The following is a 26,381-nucleotide window of genomic DNA, read 5'->3' as shown; positions in this document are numbered from 1 at the left end:
GGAGAATTGGTACGTGTCCATTATTGTTGGTACATGTTTGTACACGTGTTGATGGCTACAGGAAAAGTTGGTCGATGTTAAGTTAGCACATGTGAGTACATGTAACCTAGTCCATGTTGGTGCATGTATAGTAAGTACATGTTGGTGTAAGTTAGCATGTGTTTGTAAATAAGTTGGTACTCGTTAAGCTAGCATATGTTCAGCTCAAATAGACACGCACACACAGTACTACCCTGAATACTGTGTAGTGTGTGTGTGTGTTACACAGCAGAGGTTACAGAGGGGTTGTCGGTGGTTCACCGTTCAAACATCATCGTGAGCGAAGCCGACATGAGTAATGGAGTAATGCTTTCACTCTTCTCTCTGCCCCCCCCCCCACCCCCCCCTCCCCCAAGTTCAGGTCCCCCCCTTTGGTTTCTGGGTGTTTCCTGCTCTCTCACTCCTCCTCTGTCCCCCTCTCATGCTCTGCTCTGCTCTTGTTCTTCTCCAGCAGCAGACTGCTGTCCCAGCTATCTCTGTTCTAGACTTGGTATGTTCTTCCTGTTACTGACCAGTATCCCGTCCCCAATCCTGACATCACTTCCTGTTTCCTGTCTGGGCCGTCCCAGCCGCCCGTGTCTCCAGTTTGTCCCCCCCCCACATCTGGACAGCTGTTGTTGTTTCCATCCCGGGTGGGGTTGTGGGTTAGTGGGGGGGGGGGGGGCATGTTTAGCTTGCCGTCCTCGGGGGTGCTTGCGGCTTTGTGGCGGGGGTGGGGGGGTGGGGGGTGCTCTCCCCGCCTCCTTATCCAATCAGAACGGCCGCCCGCTGCTGAGAAGGTCCGAAGAAGAACACCGAAGGTGGAGCGGCGGCGGCCTCTGAGTGAACATGGAGGTGGCAACTGCATGCCAACGGGGGGGAGGGGCACGCATGCTTCAGCCCCGTGCACCCCCAGCTCTGCTGCCGCAGGGCTCCATTTCCATCACCATTATCTTGATCATCCGTCCTCCCGCCATCCATCCATCCGTCTGTGCGTGACCAGCTGAGCGTCCCGATGGCGTCTGCGAGGAGAGTCCGGCCGCCGCCTCTGGAGAAACACACATCCTCTCTCTTAGAGGCTTGCAGAGCTTCAGGGCGTGAAGGTCTGTGAGGCTCCTCTGGAGCTCATCTTGGTGTCCTGTCCCCTGTCCCTGATCGGAGGCCGCCCAGGAAGCAGATGCTGAAGAAGACCCTTTTAGCAGGAACAAAAAAATCATGACATTCACCCCCCCCCCCCCCCCCCCCCCCCCCTTAGGTAGTACTATTCCACTCCACCAAGTACTGATCTGATGGACACCAGTAGGAACCCTTTTAAAGTTCTAGCAGAACAAGTTTCCGTGTAGATTTCAACATTGAATCAATCATGAGACAGGAATGAATTGCCTCTCTAACACGGTGCCCCCTTGTGGCTGAAATACCACACTGCCACAGTTGAGGTGTGTGTCAGCGTCCACGGGTGTGTATTTTTCAGAACGTGGTTGGGTCCACCGATCCTCAGCCAGGGAGTGCGTCTCCTCCCACCCTGTCCACCTGCCAAGTGGACAGGTGTGTGTGTCGGGCTTCACTCTGCAGCCCAGCTCCAAAACCACCACCTTTAACATCGAGAACACCTCGAGTGTGTGGAGACGGGCTCTCCTCGTGTTCGCCACGCCTCCTCTAGCTCCTTGTTGCATGATGTGCATGATCAGCTGCGTGTGTGTGTGTGCACGCGCGTGCGTGTGTGTGCGCGCGCGTGTGTGTGTGTGTGTGTGCGCACACTGCCCCAGGAGGACTCTGCCACTCTGATACAGACTGCCTCTCATTTGCAACACACATTGATCCACATTGGTGTCCACGCACTGATCTGTTCTGTCCTGAAGAGTGTTTGTGTGTTTGTTTTTGTGTGTGTTTGTTGCACTCACTGCTTTCTTGCTTTCTCCCGTGCCTGTGTGTTTTTTTCCGTGTGTGTATCAGCTCCAGGACGAGGAGCGGCGGCGTAAGCAGCAGCTGGAGGAGATTCGCAAGCGTGAGGCGGAGGAGCGAGTGAAGCAGGAGGAGGAGAGGAGGTGGAGGGAGGAGGAGAGAGCCAAGAGAGAGGCGGAGGAGAAGGTCGGTGCTTCCCTTTGTCTCCTTCGGGAGGAGAACAGTGGAGGTTGTTTAGCCGAGGATCAAGACGGTTTTTACCGACTGGTCTCAGCGGGATGGCGGTGTCCTCACAAAGCTCCAGAGAGAAGGTGGCCTCCTCACGCAGCTGCTCCCTCTGGTCCACGGAGGAGCTCTGCCGGGAGGAACACGCTCAGGGCTTGTGGTCCACCGAGAAACAGAAACCCAGGGCTTGAAGATCCCGGAGAAAGTGTTAAACCACGGGTCGGCAATCTTTCCCGCTCAAAGGGCCATTTGGAGCCGTTTACCCACAGAAAAGAAAACACCGGGAGCCACACAACATTCTTGAAATTCAAAATGAATAACATAGAACACTATTTTTATCCTTTATGCTGTGTATAAACAAAATATGTGTTGCATTTTTTTTAAATTCACGAACAACTGCGGAGTAAACTTAATTACATTTCCGCATGCGACAAAACATTTTGAACTCCGAAAATCCGGCGCTGGGTCGAAGGTTACTTTTAAACAAAATACTCAATGTCTGTTTGAGTCGTTGTATTTGACACAAAAAAGCCAAACTTAAATTATCCAACCGCAGCAAACTAAAAATGCTGTCCTCTCTGTGTGCTGTCATCCTTTTCCTGGCGTGGCAAAAATATTTTAACACATTCTATTTAGATGTTCTGAGATCGCCATCATCTTCAAATTTAAAATTCCTTTTAGAAAATGATCAATCTAAAATCAAATACATTTCATTTAAATACTCATTTTCAAAAGCCACATCAGAGCAATTAAAGAGCCACAGGTTGCCGACCCATGTGTTCAACATATGTAGAAACTTCTCCCCATACGCGAGAGGAGCCTGGACCGCAGAAGACACGAAGCTCCAAACGCAGATCAGATCAGAGCTGGTGTTGCATTTAGAGCCTGAAACCCATCATCGTCCATCTGCACCGAACCGCTCTGCTCCGAGACTCCCTACATCTGATGGGTTTTAAATCCAGGAGCTAAAATGACGAGTCCCTCTGATTAACCTCCTTCAGGTTCCACCCCAGAACCCCCTGACCCTTCCACAGGCTCGCCTTCCTTTCAGGATGTGATGTTTTGTGTTCGGATCAAACTGTACAGTTGCATGTTTCCATGATGTCTCCCCCCCCAACCCCCTTACCCATGTGATGTGTTGTCATGTGACCGTCCATGCCCCGCTCACCTCAAGCATGGGACTCCATCGTGTCGTTGCTGTTTTCAGGAATTGAAGTTATCTTTCAGTTGTTGTCTTTATTTGGGTGGGTGGTGGGTGGTGGCGCAGGGGTCAGTGGGTTTGAGTTCATCCTGTCCTCCATTGTTGTTGTTTTCGCCAGCCTTCCAGTCTGAGTTCAGGGAATGCCGCCCCCCCCCTCCCCCCCTTTCCGGAAAACCACGTTTCATATTCACACAAACATACAGCCGCCATATCCCACCCTTTACGTCCCCCACACCCATGCCCTGCCCTCCCACCCCCCATTCCACATCTTCCCACTCATTTGAGACCACACACACCGCTAATCCCTCCCAGTGTCTTCAGATTCCTTGGCCAGCAGCTGCAGAGGCTGAGTGTAGACCGCCGAGCTCACGGCGGGCCGGGGAAGTCCCGACGCCGAGAGGGAGGAGAATCTCACAACACACACACACACCGCACACACGCACGGCCGCTCGGGGCGCCAAACCCAGAAAACCTAAACACATTCCTCCCGGAGCTGCGTCATGTGCGAGCAGCTCGCAGGAACGCCGCCGGCGTCTGACGCCCAGAACCCTCAACGAAGCCCCCGTCACCACTGAGGCGCCCCAAAACCCGACGCACCCATACACCCGGCAGGGGGGCCGGTGGCAGGCAGCCGAGGAACCGGAGTCCAGTCAGGGTCAGGAAGGTTCTCCTCACCGTGTTGGTCAAAGCTATTGATCCAAGTCATAGTCAGGTCCTGCGGCCAGAGTTTGTGTGTTCACTGTTGTTTTCTATGGAGATGGAGAGTTTGCGTGGAGGAACCTGTCTCAGGGTTCTCAGGCTCCAGTAGGATCAGTTGGTTCGCTTTCTTCACAGTCAAAGGCTCAGATTCAGAATGTATTTATGGGATAAAGTTCATATTTTGGGGTAGGAATCTTCCAGTGGGGCCTCCGTGGCCGATCGGCTCGGCGACCGCTCCGTCACCTCCACCTTCTCAGGGGACCGGTGGTGGAGCAGCGGCGGACGTGTGAATTCCATCGCTCTGTTCTGAACAGAGGAGCTTTTCCCGTTGGCCGGCGCCGGCTCTCCACGGGCGCATGCGATTCTTCTTCGCGTTCCGTCCGCAGATCCGGCTCACCCGGCGTTGTCTTAGCTTGAGGTCACGTGAGAAGGGCATAGAGGTTGTGGAGGAGGAGTTCCCAGGCTCGGGTGGAGATGCGAGGCGTGGGTGTGATCGGGCGACACTAACAGGTTGTCCCCCCCCGTAGAGGAGACAGGAGGAGGAGTACTACACCCGCCTGGAGGCGGAACGGCGCCGGCAGCACGAGGAGGCGGAGCGAAAGCTGCTGACGCCAGAGGAGCCGGCGGGTCTGTATCGGCCCCCGCTGCCCCGGGATTACCACCCCCTCGCCCCCCCCAGCCCTACTAACACGCCCCCCGCCGCCCCCACAGAGAAACACCTCCTACCTCAAAACCCAGGTCGCCTCCCCCGACACGCTCTACACCGCCAAGTTCGTCTCCTACGCGGGTGACGAGGAGGACGCCGAGGAGGCCTCCGGAGCAGGGAGCGGCGGCGGCCAATCAGGTCAGGTGAAGCTGTCGGCGACCCGGAAGTCGTACGGCGACCTCCCGGCCGCCGTCCCGCCCGGCCGCGGCAGGCCACCGCCGCCGCCCGCTGCCCGCAAACCCCGCCCCCTTTCCGACGGCATCTTCCTGTCGGGCCGGTTCCAGCCGCCGCTCAACAACTCCAACAGTACAGGGCCCCCCCTTCCCGCCAAACCCGGCTCCAACCCCCCAGGAGGCTCCACAGGTAGAAGAGAGGGAGGATCAGGCCTCGCCGCAGTGCCCTCTCATCCGCTCATCTCTCCATTCACTCCTTCACCGTTTAGCTCCGTCTGTCTCCCTGACTCCCCCCCTTCCTGGTTCTCATTCCCCGTCGTCCAATCACGTGTCACTGTCTGCGCGGACCAATCAGATTCTTTTATTTTTGTGTGTGTTGATTTGTCTTGAAACACCTTCTTCCTAGTTTTTTTTTTAATTTTTTTTAGATTCTTCCCCTCTCCCTTCCCCTCCCCGATCAGCACTAGCCAACAGAAAAAGCAATCGATAATCAATCCACCCGATTGAGACCCATCAGCCAATCATAGTACTGTTGGTGTTGTCGCTCGCCGCCTCCCGTGTGTCTGATTGGTTGCTGCTTCGGGACCGGGGCGGGGGGGGAGGGGGAAGCCCCACCCACTTCCTGCCCCGTGGCCCTGCTTGGCGGTGTGTGTGTGTGTGCTTGCTGGAAAGGGAAGGAGGGACTCACACACACACACACACACACACAAACACACACACACACTGATCTACTGGCCAGCACAAAGGTATGTGAAGGTACAAAGCCCTCAGCAGCGCGACCTACTGGATGCCCTCCTCACAGCTTTAGCGTGGCCGCCCTTCGACCTTCAACACCTAGTAGAAACTATCCTGTGACATGGAGGTTTCAGCTGAGAAGGTCCAGGCTGGGAAGGACCGGCATGTGTTTGTTCCATGTCCTTCCAGAGGAGATGTTTGGAGACATGCCTTGTGACAGTCGGGCTGTGAGCGCCTCTGAGGTGAAGACCTAAATGCCGACGGGGGAAGAAGAGAACCCCAATACCGTGCCGGAAGAAGATCAGATGATCTGATATTCCGTCCCTTTCAAGAGCTAGCTTAGCTTAAAGCTAAAACCCAAACAGGAGGTCTGTGTGCGTTGTGTTCCTTCTATCCATCAGAGGATCTTCGCTGTGGTTCTTCCTCTTCCGCAGGAGAACTTTGAGCGCCAGGGCCGTAAATCTGTCCACGTCCACAAACGCTGGAGTAGCAGAATAACCCTCCCCCACAGCTGCGGGGGGCCTTCGGCGGCTGGTTCCACCAGCAGCAGGAGAACCAGCTGCCTGCACCTTCAGCTCCACCAACACCAGAGCTCCCATCAGACCTCCATCACCCCTCCCACTGCTCCTGCTGCTGCTTGATTCAATTATGAATCCAGACCTCCTAATGCCCTGACCCCCCATGCCGCCCCCCAACCTCTCAGGGACCGAATCTGCATGATACCCCCCCTCCCACGTACACACACACACACCACCATCACCCCCCCATCACACACACACACGCACTACCAGCTGATTAACCGGCTTGATGTCTATTGCTTTTTTGACTGCCTGTGCCCCCCCCACCCCCACCCCCACCCCCGCTCCTCCTCAGCTGATCTCACTCGTCGTCCTCCTCTGCTTCCTGCTCCTCTCTCGTTCTCCCGCCGTCTTCCCTCCCTGGTTTGTCCGCCTCTTTCCTCTGTCCATCTGCTGGGCTGCAGCTGCACCAAAGGGTCCTACTGTGGTTCCCAGAGGGCTTTGCAGGCTCAGGTGGAGCTCCAGCGGCACCTGAGCCTCCAACCCCGCGACGGGTCCACCGGGTGTTTTACGCGGCCGGCAGCTTCCAGGAGCAAACAGGGGGCCGCTCCTTCCCGTCGTCTGGTGTCAGCACAACACAGAATAACTGCACCTCCGAGGAGAACGGGCGGGACCTCCTCTGAGGAGGACCACCTCCTCGGCAGAACAGAGGAGCCTCCAAGATAACCAAACCTCAGTCGGCAAAGAAAACACTCTTTGAGAATCCAGAGAATCACCGGTGTTTGGTTTGCCAAGGACATTCCTCACATCCATAAAACAAAAGCCAGACCTCCGGTCACATCATCGGGAGGCGTCTGCAGCTTCCAGCCAGGAGGCGGCAGATGGCTCTCGGAGCCGATCTCTTCAGATCCCCTCACCTTCTCCCCACGGATCAGAGGAGGCTCTCGCCCTGTCGGTGATGTTTAATGGACAGCGGTAGATCTGAAGATCCGCCAAGACCCTCCCTGAGCTCACTAATCCCCACATCTTGGCTGCCAGGAGAGCAGGGCTCCTCAGAGAAGACGTCCTCTCCCAGAGAGCAGACCATCCGATCCTCGGCTTTGGTCACGAGGAGTCATTCGGTCGTTCTTTTCCCGAAGAAGAAAAGGAGAAGCAGGTTCACCCGGAGATGATCGATGGAAGCCACCAAAGGGACGGAGAGGCTGAGAAGAAGAATAGAACGGAACCATGCGGAAGTATTAATCCGTTACAAACTACACGATCAATACTTTGGATGAAAAGCCTTCGGACTCGGAGGTCACAACACACACGCACGTAGGGGACACACATGATCACATGATCACATGATCGGCGCTGCTTTGGGGGTCAGAGGTCAAGTTCGCCCTCTTCCTGTGCGCTCTGATGACCCCAGTGATTTGTATCACATCTTCAGGATCCATTAACTTTAATTCACAAGAGCCTCTGGAGGTCAGGATGTTCTCAGATGTTCCAGGATAGACACACGCACACACACACACACACACACACACACACACACACACACGTGCGGTGCTGCTCTGGAATGGCCCCCTGTTTGAATGCCTTCTCTCTGCCTGGCTGCCTGCCGTCTCTGAGCTCTTCTCCTGCCTGCAGTGGCTGAAGCTTCTCCTGATCCTGGTCCTCCTGCTGCTGCTCAGCCGCTCTGTGGGAAACCAGGTGACGAGGAGAAGCTGCTGCGCCCCCCCCGCCCCCCCATGCCTGTAGCTCCTACAGTTCCAGACATTGATACTTCTTAATTCTGTTGATGTAAACGCCCCCCTCCCCTCTAGACCAGCAGCTTCTCCTCGTAGATGTTTCAAGTTTCTTGTGAACGAGGCGGCGGCAGGCACCATCTTGACTGACGTGTGCGTTTGTTGTCTCACCCCGCGTCCCCTCACAGGACTTAATGCGTACACTGGAAACTCAGCAGGAGTTGTAGGATCGGGAGAAGTCTACAAGGACCCGCGGGACAAGTGGACCAGGAGGTGAGACGCCTTCAACTGCCGTGGGTGTGTGGGATCTGGCTACACCTGCCGGTGGGACGCCAGATTCCACCTGGAGGGAGTGGGGAGGTGACCTTCAGGAGTCAGGGACTGGATAAGATAATACTTTATCGATCATCAGGGGAAATTCATTTGTCACAGCAGCACAACAATATAAATATAAATCGAAGAAACAAAAGGACAAAGACAATAACAAGGATAGAAACAGGAAACAGTATAACAACAAGGATAAAAATAGACTGCTCAGTTTAAAGTGTTGAACCGGCAGTTCTCAGCTGTTTAAACCTTGTTCTTTTCACCCTGAGACCAACCAAACCGGGCATATATATTCAAATATAATATTTTAATCGCACATAGAATAATTTTGAATATTTAATCATAGAATATTTTTCATCTCAAAGTTCAGCCAATATTGATCAGAAAAGTTGATGATATGAAACAATTTCATCGTCCATCCTTAGATGCTGTTTTAGTTCCTCAGCTTCTGCCAGGTCTGACGATTTCTCTTGCATCCAAATCTTAGTTTTCCAGGTCAATTATTTTGAAAATATCGGAACATTTTTACAACATTTCTTTCACATTTTCAATTGGTTTATTTTAAATTCTGCAGTTACATTTTATTATAAAGGGTTTAGCATTTTTAGATAAATTTATTGTCAAAAAAATGTTTTTAATATACTAAAAATGTGTGTGTGTGTTTGTGTGTGTCGCAGTCAGGAGCAGGAGAACTCTGTCCCCGGCGGAGCCCCGGAGAGTCTGACCTTCAAGGAGCGCCAGCGTCTCTTCTCTCAGGGGAAGGAGGTTTCCAACAAGGTCAAGGCTTCACGCAAACTCATGGAGCTGGAGAACGAGCTCAACACCAAGTAGTGAAGCCTGGACACACCAACTACAACCCCCCCCCCCCCCCCCCCCCCCCCCCCACACACACACACACACACACCCCTTAAACACACAAACACCCCCTCTGCATCCATCCCTGTCGCCACGGCAACGCCGAGGTGCAACTGGGAGGGGGGGAATGAATTAAGTTGTCGGGGAAAAAGGCGCTCGCTTCCCCTTTTTTCCCCCCTTTGACTGTCTCCTACTGCAATGATATAGCTACGTCAAGGGTCCAGTTATTTAAAGGTTTATTAAAAATAACGGGGTGGGGGGGCAACACAAGCAGGTGGAGACACGTACGGCTCAAAAACCTTCCCCTCATTACGGTCTGTCGGAGATATATGATGGTAAAGCACTGTACACAATGGAAATTCTATCTGGTGATCGGTTTTGGAGAATCACACCACTAGAGAAACGGGGGATCTATTTTTGTTTGTGAACTGTTTCTCTCGCGAATTGGGGGGATTTGGGGCGGATCAGAGATTTATGCTCATTTTAATATTTTTTTTTAAATAGCTTCTGAAATACGAACAATTTTATGGTGTTGTTTTAAGCTTTTTTTGTTTGTTTCCTCACACTTTCACATTCATTTCCAGCAGGAAGTTTGAGCTCCACGACCAACTATCTTATGGATATTCTCTTTTAAATCTAAATTCTCAGCGAGTGGAAACACTGTTCTTTCATTCCGTAGCGAGAAAAAGCATGGGATTTTCTTTTCCTTTCCTTCTTTTGTGATTGTTTTTCATTTTGAATCAAGCTTTGGCGGACTCTCCCGCGGAGGGTCTACGGTCCAGAGTCTTTAAAAGTGCACAACATTACTGTAAATATTTGGGTCCACGACTGTCTCACTTTTACTACTGTAAAAAAAAAAAAACCTGCCAGGCGACCGAGAAGACAAACCCTGCAAAACTAATGTGATGTAACAACTTTTATTTTGGTAACAAAAGTCCCACAGGAAGTTCTGCCAAAACTGTGGACTTTTTAAATGTTTCCTGCCCCACACTTGAGGTAACTTTGTTTTATTTTGTTTTATTTTTTTTTTGCTTTTTCTTGTTTTTTAATCCAACCTTTGCGGAGTTGTGTGATTAATTTGACTGACTATCTTCGACTTTAATCCAGATTAAAGAAACGGGAAAAAAAGACAAAAACAGGAACGTTCGCTCACGATGTTCACAATGTGACTGTTTGGTTTCACAATAAAGACTTCGACCCTTTGAATCCTTTGTTTGCTTAACAGATATTTATTTCAAAGAGACCTTCTTGCACAAATATAACTAGAAAAAGAAAACCACTTGTAATGCTGAGTTTGTATCGGAAACTGTTTTTGTTTGTCTGTTTGTTTTGGAGAGGTGGATTGACACCGGGGAGCTCCGGTACTGTGGTAATAATCCGGGACTGGCCGTTGGGGTTCGTGACCTCTTCCGAGGGTCGCCCACGGGATTCGGGCCCTTTGGTTTGAATGAAAAACTAGACGTTTGGACCGTTGGTGAATGGAGTGAATCCACGTTTGATTCGTCCTTCCAGGAAAACACTTTGTACATGATGTTTCCTCCCCCTGCGCCAGCGTCCCTCCACAGTTACCCCTTTGAAGCCTTCAAACTCAACACGGTCATGTTTAGCCTTTTTGTAAGTCATTAATAAACACACCTTTTTCCAAAGTTGAGACTGGAAGTGTTGTTATTGTAGGTGATCTGTCAAAATAAGGAACTGAAGCGACACTAAAACTACTTACTGTTAAAATAGCAACGAAAAGCAGATTGAATATATTGTACAGGAAATCTCTATGGACCTCAAAACTATGACCTGAATAGAAGGTAACAAAAGATTTTACAGAAGACAAACTAAACACCAAAGCAGTAAGAAAACTACAAAAATGGTGGAAAACCCACCGACTCAGTAAAATGGATCTGAAACTAACACAAGCTGTTTTACAGCCAGAGATCTTGGAAATTCCAGAGATCCAGTCATTATTATTATTATCATATATTTATCAATCATTTGAATTGGCCGAATAAAGGCGCGGGCGCAAATCCATCACTTCCGGTATCCCAAAAAAAAGGATATATATTTATATATATACACGTTAAAACGTTATATATGTTCGCATCCTGATTCTCATAATTGAATATATAATATATATGTATATAAACATATAAAATGGTTATATACGGAATACCTTCCGAAGAGACTCGTGACGTCAGCTGATAATAAATGTCGCTGTTTAGCTAAACAAGCTAACTAAGCATGACACACAGACGCACAACCCAGTCATGCATTCAAATATTAAAAAATAGTGCATTGCACGTATGCATAAGTCAGGATGGCCGAGCGGTCTAAGGCGCTGCGTTCAGGTCGCAGTCTCCCCTGGAGGCGTGGGTTCGAATCCCACTTCTGACAGTACTGTTTTTCCGGAGCAAACCCCCACTAGCAGTATTCTGGAAGACCGACAGAACATACAACAGTGTAATAGTCGAACTAATGTTGATGTGAAATTTAAGTTTTCCCTACTATGTAAGTATTGGACTGAATTTTTCTTGTACCTTTGCAGGATGAACTCACACAACTTTAGGGGAACCAAAGAGGTGGGTTAGCAACAGAAAGCGACAGGTCAAATTGGCCCTGCAGAAGTACAAGTCGGCATATCAACAGAATTTAGCAAAGGTGATACTGTGAATATCTATCCTCTGTCAAAACCTTGATGTCAGAAGTGGGATTCGAACCCACGCCTCCAGGGGAGACTGCGACCTGAACGCAGCGCCTTAGACCGCTCGGCCATCCTGACTCACACGTTTAGTCTTTGACCTTCAATTGTGGGATTTCTACACACACACCGTCCACCCCATCACTCAGAGCCCCCGGCTGCCGATCGAATAGGTCTCGGCAGGTCTCTGTACATGGTTCTGAGATGTCTATTTGGTTGATTGGTCACTTTGGACTTCCAACAACTGGTACTTCGGATTTTAGGTGACTGAATTGCACCTTTTGTAAGTTGCTTTGGATAAAAGCGTCTGCCAAGTGACTGTAATGTAATGTCATCCATAAGTTTGCTGTATTAATGGCACCTGTTTGAACTGGTTATCAGAATAGACCCCCTATACACACACACACACACACACACACACACATATATATATATATATATATTGATTTCTGTGCCTGGATCCTGTACTCACAGGATGATCGCGGTATGTTACAGTGGATGGATGGGTGCAGCACTGGAGTGCCTCAAGGTACTGTCCTGTCACCATTCCTCTCCACCCTCTTCACCTCCAACCTCCGGTACACCTCCAGTTCCAGCCACCACCAGAAGTTCTACGATGACTCTTCTATTGTTGGATGTATCAATTATAACAACGAGGAGTACGGAGGTCTGATCGCGAGTTTCGTTGAGTGGAACAACCAGAACCACCTTCTACTCAACATCTCCAAGACCAAGGACTGGTTGTGGACTTCTGGAAGATTTGGAGGAGACAGGTACCAACCACCGTCCAGAGTGAAGAGGTGGAGATAGGGGACTCCTACAAGTACCTTGGGGTTCGCATCATCAACAAACTTGACTGGTCACACAACACTGATGCAGTCTACAGGAGGGGTCATTGCAGGATGTTCTTCCTCAAAACCTTCTACCAGTCTATGGTAGCCAGCTTTCTCTCCTTAGGTATAGTGTGCTGATGGGGAGGTGCCCAGACTGGTGAGGTTAACAGGCTCAACAAGACCGTGAGAGAAGCCGGCTCCGGGGTGGGACTGAAACTGGACCATCTTCAATCAGTGGTAGCGGGGAAGGTGAAGCACAAAGCGGGTGTTATCCTGAACAATCCTGCCCACCCCCTGCATGACGAGCTGTGGCCGATGGGCATCGCCTTCAGCAAACGGTTCATCCCACCCCAGTGGAGAAGCGAACGCTTCAGACTCTCCTTGTGTGCCGTCCAGACTGTGGTTATGCAGTCAGATGACCATGGGCACCAATTAGCATCACTTCATCTAGCTCATATCTGTACATATATATATTTATATGTATACATGTGTGTATATGTAGAAATAGAAGAATTGAAGGTCAGAGAGGCAGAAAATAAGTCAGGATGGCCGAGCGGTCTAAGGCGCTGCGTTCAGGTCGCAGTCTCCCCTGGAGGCGTGGGTTCGAATCCCACTTCTGACAACAAGGTTTTGAAAGATGATGTTGGATTTCATAGCATCACCTTTGCTAAATCCATGTACTTACTGCTGATATGCTGGCACATACTTCTGCTGAGCCACTGTGACCTGCAGCTTTCTGTTGGTAACCCGCCTGCTTGGGTACAGTAATGTGTGAATCCTTCCGAGTCCATGCTTGAAAGCTCCTGTGGGAAACCATGAAAACTTCTGATCTTCATCATGTAGCCGCTGAGGCTCCAGACAGGATGGGAAAAGGAAAAACGGTGCTGACAGAAGAGGGATTCGAACCCAAGCCTCCAGGGGAGACTGCAACCTAGACGCAGTGCCTTAGACCGCTCGGCAGACATCATATCAGTGTGACACCCAAAACAAAGTTTTTTTTCACGATTTAATAAATGAAAAACTTTCAATTGCAATGTTTTATTTACACACCCAGCCAAGACATTACAAACATAATAGGGGAATTAGAAAAAGAAACAAGTATTTCCCTGAGAATCATCAAAAAGGAAAACTAAAAAACTAACCAATAATCAGTTTCAAGTCTCAACTGAAATGACTGAAATGTTGGACTGTGGTACCTCAGTTTACAAATCTGATTAGCTCCTACACATAGTTCTAAACTAAAACGTATTGTTTGATAAGAAACAATGAAAAAATGAACACTTTCTTTAGAGTTCTGAGGTCCTTCTGTGATCTGGAGACCCTGCGAAACTTTCTTTGCTGATTACTTCGCTCACTTTACTGCCGCTGTTCTTCGGGATGGAACCGTCTGACGATCTTGCGGTGTTGTGCAACAAAGAAACACTGACATGCAAATGCAAATCGATGCTACAGGATAGTATTTTAGCAGTTCAAGTTTTTTGATCATATATTTTGTTTGCAAATGGATCTGTTGGTCAAGCACTCAGTTTGTAAATAAGGGACCACGGCCTCATTGATAACCACGGTGATAATGAAAACGCTGGTGACAGTCGCAGTGTTCCAACTCTTCTCACATCAATTGGATCCAGAGGAGAATCTGAGCAGAACCTCCTTTTCATCAGTACCCTCAAGAGGTACCAGAAGACCTTTTTGTTCCCGCTCATTGTCTTCTTCACTGACGGGGACTTCAAGCAGGTTCTTCAAACGTGCTCCGCAACCGGAACCTCGACATGCCAGACAGCAAGGTTTCAGGTTAACTTAAATATCACTGAGACATTTCCCGGACAAAACACGTATATATATATGTATATATGTATATATATATATACTGCTCAAAAAAATAAAGGGAACACTTAAACAACACAATGTAACTCCAAGTCAATCACACTTGTGTGAAATCATAGTGTCCACTCAGGAAGCAACACAGATTCATTTTGACTTGTTTTAAGGACATTACATCAAAGTTGGATCAGCCTGGAGTTTGTTTTTACACTTTAATTTTGAGTGTGATTCCTAATCCAGACCTCCATGGGTTGATACAATTGATTTCCATTGATCATTTTTGTGTGATTTTGTTGTCAGCACATTCAACTGTGTAAAGAGCAAAGTATTTCATAAGAATATTTCATTCATTTAGATCTAGGATGTGTTTTTTAAGTGTTCCCTTTATTTTTTTGAGCAGTGTGTATATATATATATATATATATATATATGTGTGTGTGTGTGGATTTAAATATTCAATCTAAAAATGTAATCATAATTTGTGTTTACAGACAGAAAGAAGAACAAAAAGCAGAAACACATATTATGGAGAAAATATGCCGTTTACTGCTTGAATAGAATTATCCTAAATAATTTTGAATAAAAAAAAAAAAAAAAAAAACATTGCAGCACTGGCAACTTCAACAAAAAAAAAAAAAAAGAAAACATTGCCTACATACATATACAGTGGGGAGAACAAGTTTTTGATACACTGCTGATTTTTCAGCTTTTCCCATTTGCAAAGCATGTCGAGGTCTGTAATTTTTATCATGGATACTTCAACTTCACCTTTAACTGTGAGTGATGGAATCTAAAACAAAAGTCCAGAGAGAAACATTGTATGGTTTTTTTAAGTAATTAATTTGCTTTCTATTGCATGCCATAAGTATTTGAGAAATCAGAAACATAGAACTTTGCCATATTTGGCACAGAAAGCTTTGTTGGCAATTACAGCGATGAGACATTTCCTGTAGTTCTTGAGCAGGCTTGCACACACTGCAGCAGGGATTCTGGCCCACTCCTCCATACAGATCTTCTCCAGATCTGGTTTCGGGGCAGCCGCTGGGCGATATAGAGTTTCAGCTCCCTCCAAAGATTTTCTATTAGGTTCAGGTCTAAAGGACCTTGAGATGCTTCTTACGGAGCCACTCCTCAGTCGTGGCTGTGTGTTTCGGGTCGTTGTCATGCTGGAAGACCCGGCCACGACCCATCTTCAAGGCTCTTCCTGAGGGAAGGAGGTTGTTGGCCAAGATCTTGCGATACATGGCCCCATCCATCCTCCCCTCAATACGGTGCAGTCGTCATGTCCCCTTTGCAGAAAAGTATCCCCAAAGAACGATGTTTCCACCTCCTTCATGGTTGGGATGGTGTTCTCTGGGTTGTACTCATCCTTCTTCGTCCAAACACGGCAAGTGGAGTTTAGACCAAAAAGCTCTATTTTTGTCTCATCAGACCACATAACCTTCTTCCATTCCTCCTCTGGATCATCCAGATGGTCGGTGGCAAACTTCAGACGGGCCTGGACATGTGCTGGCTTGAGCAGGGGGACCTTGCGTGCACTGCAGGATTTTAATCCATGATGGCGTTGTATGTTACTAAAGGTACTCTTTGAGACTGCGGTCCCAGCTCTCTGCAGGTCATTGACCAGGACAAGACATGTAGTTCCGGCCTGATCCCTCACCTTCCTCATGATCATTGATGTCCCGTGAGGTGAGATCTTGCATGGAGCCCCAGACCGAAGGAGCTTGACCGTCATCTTGAACTTCTTCCATTTTCTAATAATTGTGCCAACAGTTGTTGCCTTCTTGTCAAGCTGCTTACCTATTGTCCTGTAGCCCATCCCAGCCTTGTGCAGGTCGACAATTTTATCACTGATGTCCTTACACAGCTCTCTGGTCTTGGCCATTGCGGAGAGGTTGGAGTTTGTTTGAGTGTTTGGACAGGTTTATACAGATACCGAGTTCAAACTGGTGCAGTTAATATAATAATACAGGTATTGAGTGGAGACAGGAGGGCTTTTTAGAACTAATAGAACTAATAAGTCTGTGATAGCTGCAATTCTTACTGGTTGATAGAAGATCAAACACTTATGTCATGCAATAAAAAACAAATTACTTAAAAATCATACAATGTGGTTTTCGGCATTTTTGTTTTAGATTCTGTCACTCACGGTTAAAGAGTACCCCATGATAACAATTACGGACCTCGGCATGCTTTGCAAGTGAGAAAAGCGGAACAATCAGCAGTGTATCAAATACTTGTTATCCCCACTGTATATACACAAATATATATATTTATTTATACACACACACTCACTCACACACACACACACACACACACACACACGTTTTCATTCGATCACAGAGTATTGAAGATATGAGTACATACCCATAGTAGGGACATGCCTTAGTCCAAGCACATCTTGTCCAGTATTCACCAGCTTCATGACTGCAAGGATGCTGTCTGGCAGGATGCCCGCCTTCCAGTGTGACACCAACTCTCTGAGGAAAATCTGAAGGTTCTTCTGGTATAAACACAGCTGAAACACCACAGAAGCCTCATCTGTCCCCTGCCCATCCAGCCCGGCTCTCGGGACACAGGGATATGTCACGTTTGGAAGTTTTACCAAATCTCCTTGGACCATCTTCAAACCGCGTCCGTCTTGGTATAGCACAAATTCCCAATGGCCAGAATTTACAAGGTACAAAACCACCACGGCCTCTGCCTGCAAACACAACAGGCTCTTTACGTCTGAGTTCTGCATGTAGCAGATTCCAGGGCGGGCTTGTGGGAGAGGAGAGAAGTTGTCCGACATGACGGACATGTTGCTAGTTGTCCCAAGGAGGTCTGCTCGGAGGATACAAAACTCCAAAGGAGGAGCCATGACAGCAGTGAAGCCATGATATAATTTGTCAAAAAAGATGGGGGCAAACTCAAAGTGCTGAGGTGGGGTTGAGGCCCGGGTACGTCTTGCTAACTCACTTGGGGTTTGAGCTCGAGGTGACTTTGGCCCTTCATCTTTCTGCTGAGAGGTCAGGATACGGTTAATCAGGAACAACCTACTATGAACCATATCGACCAGCCTGAGGCTGTGAGCATCTGAATGAGATGCAAACACATTCTTGACTTCTTTGTCAACCAATGTCTTGAGAGTTTCACTGCGATGCTTGGTTTCCACGAGCATGAGGCGGTTCATCTTACACAACGGAGTAAGGTTCGGGATTGTACTGATGAATCTTCGTATGTAGCCAATCGTAACTTCTCGAGCTATTCCTTCATCCACCAACAGTACTTGGCATCTATTCTGGTCCACTTGTTGGACAAGCACTCTCTTCCACTGAGGGTCCTCTGGTACCTGAATGAGGCACATGAAGCCTCGTCTGACAGCTTCCTTTACTATTTGATTCATCCCGGATTTTCTTTTATTTCTGGTGGACATTCTGCTTCTGTTACGCCCTGATTTCATCCCCGGGTTTGCGAACAGCGGTAGATTCATTTTGTCCTCTTCATCGAGGTTAATTTTAGATCCTTTTGTGGTCTCTTCCACCTTGATGGTGGTCTGCTCAAAGGGTTTCCCCATCTCCATTGTTTCAGATAAAGTATCAGGCACCTTCACATCTTCTTTGGCAGGTTCATTGCCAGTTTCAGTTGCTGACGGATCGATTGTTTCAGCATGACTCAATACCTTGACATCCCAATGGGTTCCGAATTGGCAGACAAAGTGAACACTGACTGGCTTGTCCATCACAGCATCAGCAAAAAAAGCATCTTTGTCGTTCTCTTTCGTGCCCATGACACGACACGGAATGCTGAATCTTGGCTGAGAGAGCAACTGCTGTGGTAGGTAGTAGATCTTCTCCTTCTCGATGACAACAGAGTTTCCGTAGTCCAGGAACTCAATCTGGAAATGGCTCTTTCTTGACGCTTCTTGGTGTTTCACAACTGCTCGATACAGAGCTCCGTCCTCTTCGTACTCAGCTAAAACAAGGTCATTGGCTCTCAAAGAGGGGATATTCCTCAAGGCCATCTGGGAGTCACCTGAGTTGAGAGCTTTACGCAGTTTCAAAAGAGCAGGTTCGTCCTCTTCCAGCTGAAGGAAAAAGTTATGAACGGAGTCGATATGTGACACAAAACACTTCACCCTGCATCCCGCATACACTTTAACGTTGGGCAAACATGAGAGCTGAGGGACATCTCTGTCTGTGGTGGGTGGAGGCCTTCCTGCCCCAATGTCACGGTTCCATCTTTGGACTTCTACCTGAGAGACTTTCAGAGTTGCTACCCTGCCTGCCTGCCTTTCAGTGTTCCCTCTCTTCATGTGGGGTCTAGGCATCGCACGAGTTGGTCTGCGGTCATTAGATGAGGAATAATTGGAGATCTTTTGCACATTTAGAGTCTGGGATTTGACTGAAGTCTGCATTTTTTTATCACAAGCATCCACTGTCTTTTTAGCTTTGTTCCCATTGGGCTTTGAAAGACCGCGAACCAGCTCCCTCACTCTCTCGTTGATGTTTAAGTCTCCATCGAACAGCTGAATGTCAAATGACCCATCGTCATTCTTTCCAACTATGACGGCTCTCACCTGCTTGTTGAGAACAGCTGCTTCCAGCCACTCCTTGGCATCAACAAAAAGCAGCTCTTTGGAAACTGAGGCAAGGTTGAACCTCAGAGCTTGCATTGGTGTATACAGCAAATGGTGAGAGTCGTTTGGGATGAACATGATGTTGGCTTTCTCCGTTGTATTTGTGTTTCCATAATCCACAAAGAACACACTGAGATGGAGAGGAGATTGGGCCGGAGCTACTATACCCCGATACCATTTTCCATCCAAGTATTTTGCTAAGCACAGCTTTCTGACAACGGATCTCATATTGGCTTGGTTAATTTTCCGGCTTTCCTCAGATATCGTGGTTTCAAGGGCTTCGATTACTTCAGCATTTTTCTCAAGTTGACAGTAAATCTCCCACTGGCTGTTGAGGTGAGTGACACAGACGTGTGCTTCATTCTTGGGCTTTAAGTCAAATGAAGAGTAAACAAATGACTCTGGAATGGGAGCTACTAGCCTTGTTGAGACTGTAGTTTGTCCAAACAGACCCCTTTCTACCCGCGCATTGGTAATGATCTGCTTCGTTTGGGCATTGTAGAGGTCCACGACACTGTACAGCTCTTTCTCCACTTTCAACTGCAAAAATATTTTGGATCTTAGGTGGCCAGAGGTATCTCTGAAAAACTTTTTCATATAGTCTGCTACCTCTTGGTTCCTGTCCCGACAGCACTTAGCTTCAGCAGGTTTCTTCAGGTTGTCAAGGGTGCATCTAAAGGCTTGTCGGTCCAGAGTAACATATTCCGGCATTATCGTCTGAAGGTGAGTTTTCTTGATTTGAAATGTAAATCCATAGTCAACAAATAACACCCTGGCATGGTCCTTTTGTGTTTCTGTGATAAGGGCCCTGTACCAACGACCATCCCGAGGGGACTTAGCGACACACCGTTTCTCTCCACACCGGACGGGAACCGTATGAGTCGTGTAATATCGCTGGATTTTACTCATCAGGTCCTCCAACTCTGCAACCATGTCAAGTCGCTGACACCAGAAATGTAATGGAGAGTTAATGTGAGAGCAACACACCGCAAACTCACAACCGGGTTTGACGCTTCCGGCGCTGAAGCCAGTGGCACCGCTAGACTTTTCATATTCGAATCTGACAGCGTCCCCCTCTTGCTCGCCATCTTTCCAATTTGTTTTCCCGTCTATGTATGGTGTAACAAGTTTCCTGTGGCGATCTGTCTTTTCAGTCACATGTTTTTTATTTTGCACTATACTGTTCCAGATATCAGCTTGTTTCGAGGAGACAAGAAACTCACTGATACTCTGACTATCTTTGCCCCCCATCTCACGCAGATCAACAACGACTTTGTCTTTTCTGATCTGAACAACGTGGACTAAGAAGGCCTTGTTGTACACAGCTTTTCTAAAAAATTCACAGTTCAGGTTGGTCCAAACGTTGCTCAAGGGGACAACATTAACAAGAGTACAACAAAGGGAGAACGCAGGTTTGTGGGCAAAAATTTCAGGTATCTTCTTAATCGACATATATGGAACTCTCTCAGCGTTCCCAAAGTCAATAAAAAGGACTCGAGCTTCACTCTGCAGAGTTTCAATTACGACAGCCCGGTAAAAATGCATGTCTTGCTCATACAACGCACAGCATAATGTGCCAAGTTCAGGTTTATGTAGCGCTTCCTCATCTAACTTCACCTTACTGAAGTGATTATTCATTTTTTCCACCATTACTTCAAACTCACTATTGCGTTTCTGTGTTCTAAGCCAGAAGTTGTTAGGATTTGCAGCATGTTCGACATAGCCTTCGAACACAGAGCCTACCCGCACGTCCTCTACTTCCATGGTTTGAACAAGCTTTTGACTGATGATTGAGTCATAGTACAGGGGGCCAGCAGGAGGTGAGGACTCCTTTGGCTCACACACTGACTCAGCACTCTTCTTGGGAAGCTCTTGGATAAGTTCTGATTCCTTTGTGTGATTGTCTTGAGCACTGATAATTGTAACCGAGTACAGATGTTGCACTTTGTCAAAAGTAGTGATCTCCAGAAGCAGCACTCTTCCAAGCAGGCCTGTTTTGAGGAGACTCAGTTGCTGAGCTTCGGCTGCTTTGTCATGAGAACATGAGGAAGAGAGCGAGCAGGGGAATGCCATTATGGGAACTGAGTGTAAATCAGACGGCAACCTCCGGAGGTTCTCAATTTTGACGGATTCCGAGTATCCGTAGTCAATGAACAGCACCTCCGCCTGTGGGCTCTCTGGGAGCCTTTGCACAAAGCCTCGGTACCATTTCTTATCTTTGCTTTTAACTGCACAGAGGGGACCCGGGTTTTCTTGCATCTTGTGCTCACAAACAGCAGCCAGCTTCTTTGACATGTCCCAAAGATCTGTTTCCATACTTGTCAACTGGCAGTAAAACAGGCCGGGGTTTATTGCAGCAGTCACACGCACTTTAAGGCGTTTTCCACAACTCAACCTGAGCCCAGAGAACAACATGATTTCCTCATATCCTGGCAATCTGTACGGTTTGCAGCAACGTTCTTGTTCTTGTGACTTCTCAGTCACCAAGTGGGGATCATAATTTACATTGTGTTTGAGTGGGATCTCTGTCAGCATCTCAACCAAGAGGAGAAACGTGTCTGTGTCCACATGCCTCGCAAAACCTTGCAGGACAAAGCCATCATTTATTTCAGGAGCCTCCAGCAAGAACACTCCATAGAGCAGCAGGGCCTTGATGTGACAGGTAATTGTTTTTCCAATCAGGGTGGAGAAGTACTTCTTCACTGCAGAATAAGTAGAGTCATTAAGAAGCAGAACATTGGCGAGAAAGCCACACACTATCTTTGGAGGCAGGATAAAGAAATCCTCTGAGCAGGATGACAAGTGGTCAATATCAGCCGTCAAGATATTCCCATTATCTATTAGGAAAACATCAAATAAACCCTCTTTGCGGTTCTGGACTCTTCCTCGGTACCAGTGAGCTGAACTGAGATCTTTCACAAGGCAAAACTCTCCAATGTCACCTGCAGTTTTGGTCTTTTCGATGTTCTGTATTTCCCCTTGCAAGATGGTGTAGTCAAGCTCACACACAGTAAGATGTTGTCCTTGGAAATATATTAGCGCTGTTTCAGGATTCCAGTCCAGGTGAGCTAACTTGAGGTCCATTGTTCCAGGTGTGCATGGAATACATAGATCCAGGTCCTGCGACCTGAAGATGATTTTTAAACATGATTTTTCCTTTCTCAGTTAGCAGAACTTCACTTTTCAGGAATAGCATGATTATCATTGTGTTAAAATAATTTTGGAAATACTGGTTTATCAAGAGCAACATCATTTTCTCATTTGACTGTATGCAGTGGGTTGCAATGGAGAACCTTTGTTATATACAACTCAGCAAAATAGGCATCATCACACACAAGCAAACCCAAAGGTCTCTTATCTTCAGAATGGAGATATGTTAAATCTATTTTTTGAAAGAAAGCTACGCTGCTGACATGAAGCATAAAAGATCCAACTTACCATTTGAAGAGAAATTCACTAATCATACAGAATGAGCGGTTTTATCACCTTTCAAATGTAATCTTTGTGTTCTCAGTCAGACAGGAAATTTGGGAGTACTTTTTTGGTTAATTTATAAATCCTGTCAAATATACACAACTGTATAGATATGTGGAATATGTTTCTGAATGCAAAATATTCCCTTTGAATTGCCAGGTATGTTTTTATCTGATTTTTTTACATTTCAATTAAAATACCATACTTCAAAAAAAGACTTAATGGAGGACATTACACCTTGAGCCCGAATAATTTGAAGGTTTTGCCTGGTTTACTTACTTTTGGCTTTCAGAGCTCAGGCCTGACATCACGTCTGCAACATCAGCTGCGTCCACGTCAAAAACAGAACCTGAAAAAGAAAAAAAAAATTATATATATATTTATTATTGGAAGAAAACAAAACACAGATTTATACGACAAAGCGTCACTTGTTAGTCAAATTAGATCTTGCAATACAGAGGGGCAAAAAAGTATTTAGTCAGCCACCCACCAATTATGCAGGTTCTCCCATTTAAAAGACGAGAGGCCTGTATATTTTGTCATAGGTACACGCCAACTATGAGACAGAATGGGGAAAAAAAAAATCCAGAAAAATCACACTATCCAGTTTTTAAAAGAATTCATTTGCAAATTATGGAGGAAAATATGTATTTGGTCAAGAACAAAAGTTCATCACATTACATATACCCGTTGTAGGCAATGACAGAGGTCAAATATTTTCTGTAAGTCTTCACAAGGTTTTCACACACTGTTGCTGGTATTTCAGCCCATTCTTGCAGATCCATGCAGATCTCCTCTAGAGCAGTGATATTTTGGGGCGGTCGCTGGGCAACAGACTTTCAACTTTCTCCAAAGATTTCCTATGGGGTTGAGATCTGGGGGCTGGCTAGGCCGCTCCAGAACTTTCAAATGCTTCTGACGAAGCCACTCCTTTGTTCGGGCGGTGTGTTTGGGATCATTGTCATTCTGAAAGACCCAACCACGTTTCTTCTTCACTTCCCTGGCTGATGGAAGGAGGTTTTCACTCAAAATCTCATGATTCTTGGCCCTGTTCATTCTTCCCTTTACACAAATCAGTTGTCCTGGTCCCTTTGCAGAAAAACTGCTCCAAAGCATGAGGTTTCCACCCCCACTAATGCTTCTCAGTAGGCATGGTGTTATTTGGATGCAACTGAGCCTTCTTTCTCCTCCAAACACAACAAGTTGAGTTTGTACCGAGAAGTTCTATTTTGGTTTCATCTGCGCAGAGGACATTCTCCAAACCCTCTTCAGGATCATCCAAATACTCTCTAGCAAACTTCAGATGGGTCTGGACACGTCCGGCACTGCAGGATTTGAGTCCCTGGTGGCGTTGTGTGTTACTGATGGAAGCCTTTATTACTTTGGTCCCAGCTCTCTGCAGGTCATTCACTAGGTCATCTCATCTGGGATTTTTGCTCACCGTTTCCGTGATCATTTTGACCCCACAGGGTGAGATCTTGCATGAAGACCCAGATCGAGGGAGATTATCAGGGGTCTGGTATGTCTTCCATTTTCAAATAATTACTCCCACAGTTGATTTCTTCACACCAAGCTGCGTACCTATTGCAGATTCAGTCTTCCCAGCCTGGTGCAGGTCGCCAATTTTGTTTCTGGTGTCCTTTGACAGCTCTTTGGCCACAGTAGAGTTTGGAGTGTGACTGCTTGAGGTTGTGGACAGGTGTCTTTTATTCTAATAACCAGTTCAAGGCCAGTGAGAGCCAGAAATCTTGCTTGTTTGTAGGACACCAAATACTTATTTTTCCTAGGAATTTACCAATTAATTCATTAAAAATCCTACAATGTGATAGTTGAAGTGTACCTGTGATGATAATTACAGGCTTCACTCATCCTTTTGGGAGAACTTGCACAATTGGTGGCTGACTAAATAATTTTTTGCCCCACTGTATTCACCAAAATAAAAGATAAGCCTACATATGCAGGAGGAGACCTTCTAGAGCCAAAGTCTGACAATCCCAATTTAAGTTCCCAATTAATTCAGATCATATCGAATCTGGTACCAAAGCTTATTAATTAGCAGCGTTTGGCTGTCAGAAGTCCAACTTTTAGTTTATGGATAAACTCAAAATCCCAGAATATATACTTTGGCTGCTCAATATTTTCATTTTATGTTTAAACGAACTATCTGTGAGAATCTGCATGAAAATTTTGTTGCAAGAGGGACATTTCTAAGGGTGTCATTTATGTTTTTTCCTTACAAGACAGAATTTAACAACACAGGGAACAATGGTGGTATTTTCTAAGTAAATCTGAATCTAACGTTTCATATAGACCTCTATTATAAACAAAACAAGTGATAAAACATATGTATTTCGTACGTAAGTACAGTGAATATTTCCATTTAAAGACAAAACAGGGCATTATTTAATTAGTTTTCTTAATTTTGTTATTAAAAAAATAGTATTTAAATGGCTTAAAGTCCGTCCAAAAACGCTAGTTTAAATCAATAATTTGATAGAGGGTGCCACATCTACATTACGCAAAACTAAGATAGCCTAATTTAACTGGATAAACATTTAAGTATTAAACTTATAAGGGCAAGTAACGCGGACTGAACGGATGGAAGTTCAACGCCAAAGGGCTTTAGCATTATTAGCAAAGACGTGCTAACAGTCGCTAAGTTAGCGGATGTTTCAAATCGACATTTTTAACGTTACGACCAATCATCGAATGCTGAAAAAAAATTGGGTTCAGATAACTTGAATATCTACCGGATGACAGTCTTAGAGCGCCTGGAGACAGAAAATAACGACAATCCACCCGTTTCCAACCTTTCACTTCGTGGTTTGCCTGGTGACTGGAAGTACCAGCATGGAGAGACGCTTTGGACTTGATTAGAATATCAATAGACACCTGGTATCTGATTGGCTAGTTAAACCGCAAGCGCTTGATCTTGTCCAATCAGATAATACCTTATTTAATATGAATGCGGGATCATCCTGAATCCAGTCCAAGGATTCAAAACTTCCGTGACGTGAATTCAGGGAAATAAACATGAAATCAATATAACTTGTTAAGCTTTTCATCATAAAGGACTTTGCGGTGGAACTCGGTGTTAAATCAGACCGAACAACAGGCAGCTGTATTTTCCATCACTGAAAAAAAAAAGAAATAAAGAATGAATCCTACTAGTAGAAGATCGATGTGTACGACTGCCACTGATCCTTTTCTCTGCTATTGGGATTGTAGGTTATATTTAAATGAATCACAAAATGCCTTTGAACTAGCTTGAAATTAAAAACATTTTCAATCTGAAAACACATTTTTGATGGGACTGTTTATATCTTTTAAGTAGCACTATAAAAGTCGCAGTCTCGTGAAGGTAAACATCGACTGGACACAAAACATAATACAGAAGAAAATGTGTAATATTGTAAAGTATTGAGAAAAGGGGTCGGAGAGGTGATGCAAAAAGATGCATATTATGTACAGCAGGGATGTCAAGAAATATCAGGTTATATATCAAACTGGAATGCACAATAAATTTATTCTTAAATTTAGATGAGATTTAAAAAAAAAAAGATGAAAACGATAAATCTAAAATATTTCACTCAGCACCTGTCCACAACAAGAGAGGCCATTAGTGATGGATGAATTAATATGAAAAGATCAGGCGTCCAGCTCAAACAGCGTGTTGATTAATTGATTAGGATATTAAATTAGGAAATTGCATTTTAAAAGAAAAACAGTTAAACTGGTGGCACTTTCACCAGAGATGAAAGTGGACATAACTGTTGCTGCTCATTTCTGATAATTGCATTTTGTCTGTGTATATTTTTGACCTGGCATTGTCCAGATGGGTAAATAGGGATGAA

General features: G+C 46.4%; 3 protein-coding genes and 3 non-coding genes across 6 annotated transcripts in view; 3 read left to right on the top strand and 3 right to left on the bottom strand.

The window, feature by feature from the left end:
- LOC147223089 (afadin-like) overlaps positions 1-10,295 on the top strand; it is an 81,779-nt gene extending 71,484 nt beyond the window's left edge. Inside the window, 6 exon segments of the mRNA XM_086166746.1 lie at positions 491-529; positions 1,972-2,106; positions 4,573-4,734; positions 4,736-5,114; positions 8,096-8,180; positions 8,912-10,295. Of these exon segments, the coding sequence (XP_086022872.1) occupies positions 491-529; positions 1,972-2,106; positions 4,573-4,734; positions 4,736-5,114; positions 8,096-8,180; positions 8,912-9,065 (954 nt within the window). The 3' untranslated portion in view covers positions 9,066-10,295.
- Positions 10,296-11,391: 1,096 nt separating this feature from the next.
- On the top strand, positions 11,392-11,474 carry trnal-cag (transfer RNA leucine (anticodon CAG)). Its single transcript has one exon. It is a non-coding gene; the product is annotated as a tRNA-Leu (tRNA).
- A 302-nt stretch (positions 11,475-11,776) lies between these two features.
- trnal-cag (transfer RNA leucine (anticodon CAG)) lies at positions 11,777-11,859 on the bottom strand. Its single transcript has one exon. It is a non-coding gene; the product is annotated as a tRNA-Leu (tRNA).
- An 872-nt stretch (positions 11,860-12,731) lies between these two features.
- Positions 12,732-18,729, bottom strand: LOC147223085 (tudor domain-containing protein 15-like). Its single transcript, XM_086167626.1, has 4 exons — positions 17,959-18,729; positions 17,117-17,136; positions 16,849-16,999; positions 12,732-12,836 (listed from the first exon to the last, which is right to left on the bottom strand). The coding sequence occupies exons 1-4, from the start codon at positions 18,727-18,729 to the stop codon at positions 12,732-12,734; spliced, it is 1,047 nt and encodes a 348-aa protein (XP_086023752.1).
- Positions 13,151-13,233, top strand: trnal-cag (transfer RNA leucine (anticodon CAG)). Its single transcript has one exon. It is a non-coding gene; the product is annotated as a tRNA-Leu (tRNA).
- A 7-nt stretch (positions 18,730-18,736) lies between the features above and the next one.
- On the bottom strand, positions 18,737-22,137 carry tdrd15 (tudor domain containing 15). Its single transcript, XM_086167625.1, has 3 exons — positions 20,230-22,137; positions 18,853-19,575; positions 18,737-18,757 (listed from the first exon to the last, which is right to left on the bottom strand). Exons 1-3 carry the CDS (start codon positions 22,135-22,137, stop codon positions 18,737-18,739), a joined length of 2,652 nt encoding a protein of 883 aa, XP_086023751.1.
- Between the last annotated feature and the right edge of the window lie 4,244 nt (positions 22,138-26,381).

Source organism: Fistularia commersonii, chromosome 20, assembly GCF_037954325.1.
Source record: "Fistularia commersonii isolate RoL2024-O1a breed Wild chromosome 20, RoL_Fcom_v1.0, whole genome shotgun sequence".
In the NCBI taxonomy this organism is placed as follows: Eukaryota; Metazoa; Chordata; class Actinopteri; order Syngnathiformes; family Fistulariidae; genus Fistularia; species Fistularia commersonii.
The sequence above is the reverse complement of the archived record's forward strand: the minus strand, read 5'-3'. Positions and strand labels throughout refer to the sequence as shown.

What these genes read in the sequence shown, in the direction of transcription:
- LOC147223085 (XM_086167626.1), bottom strand. Translation starts at nt 18,729, where the DNA reads ATGAAGAGAGGGAACACTGAAAGGCAGGCAGGCAGGGTAGCAACTCTG. An exon ending in GCAGAGGCCGTGGTGGTTTT is followed by an intron (nt 17,000 to 17,116) that starts GTACCTTGTAAA and finishes CTGTGTCCCGAG; the next exon opens with AGCCGGGCTGGATGGGCAGG. An exon ending in TCCTTGCAGTCATGAAGCTG is followed by an intron (nt 12,837 to 16,848) that starts GTGAATACTGGA and finishes CACTGATTGAAG; the next exon opens with ATGGTCCAGTTTCAGTCCCA.
- tdrd15 (XM_086167625.1), bottom strand. Translation starts at nt 22,137, where the DNA reads ATGGACCTCAAGTTAGCTCACCTGGACTGGAATCCTGAAACAGCGCTA. An exon ending in CTGATATCTGGAACAGTATA is followed by an intron (nt 19,576 to 20,229) that starts GTGCAAAATAAA and finishes GTGGAGAAAGAG; the next exon opens with CTGTACAGTGTCGTGGACCT. An exon ending in GGAACAAAGCTAAAAAGACA is followed by an intron (nt 18,758 to 18,852) that starts GTGGATGCTTGT and finishes TAATGACCGCAG; the next exon opens with ACCAACTCGTGCGATGCCTA.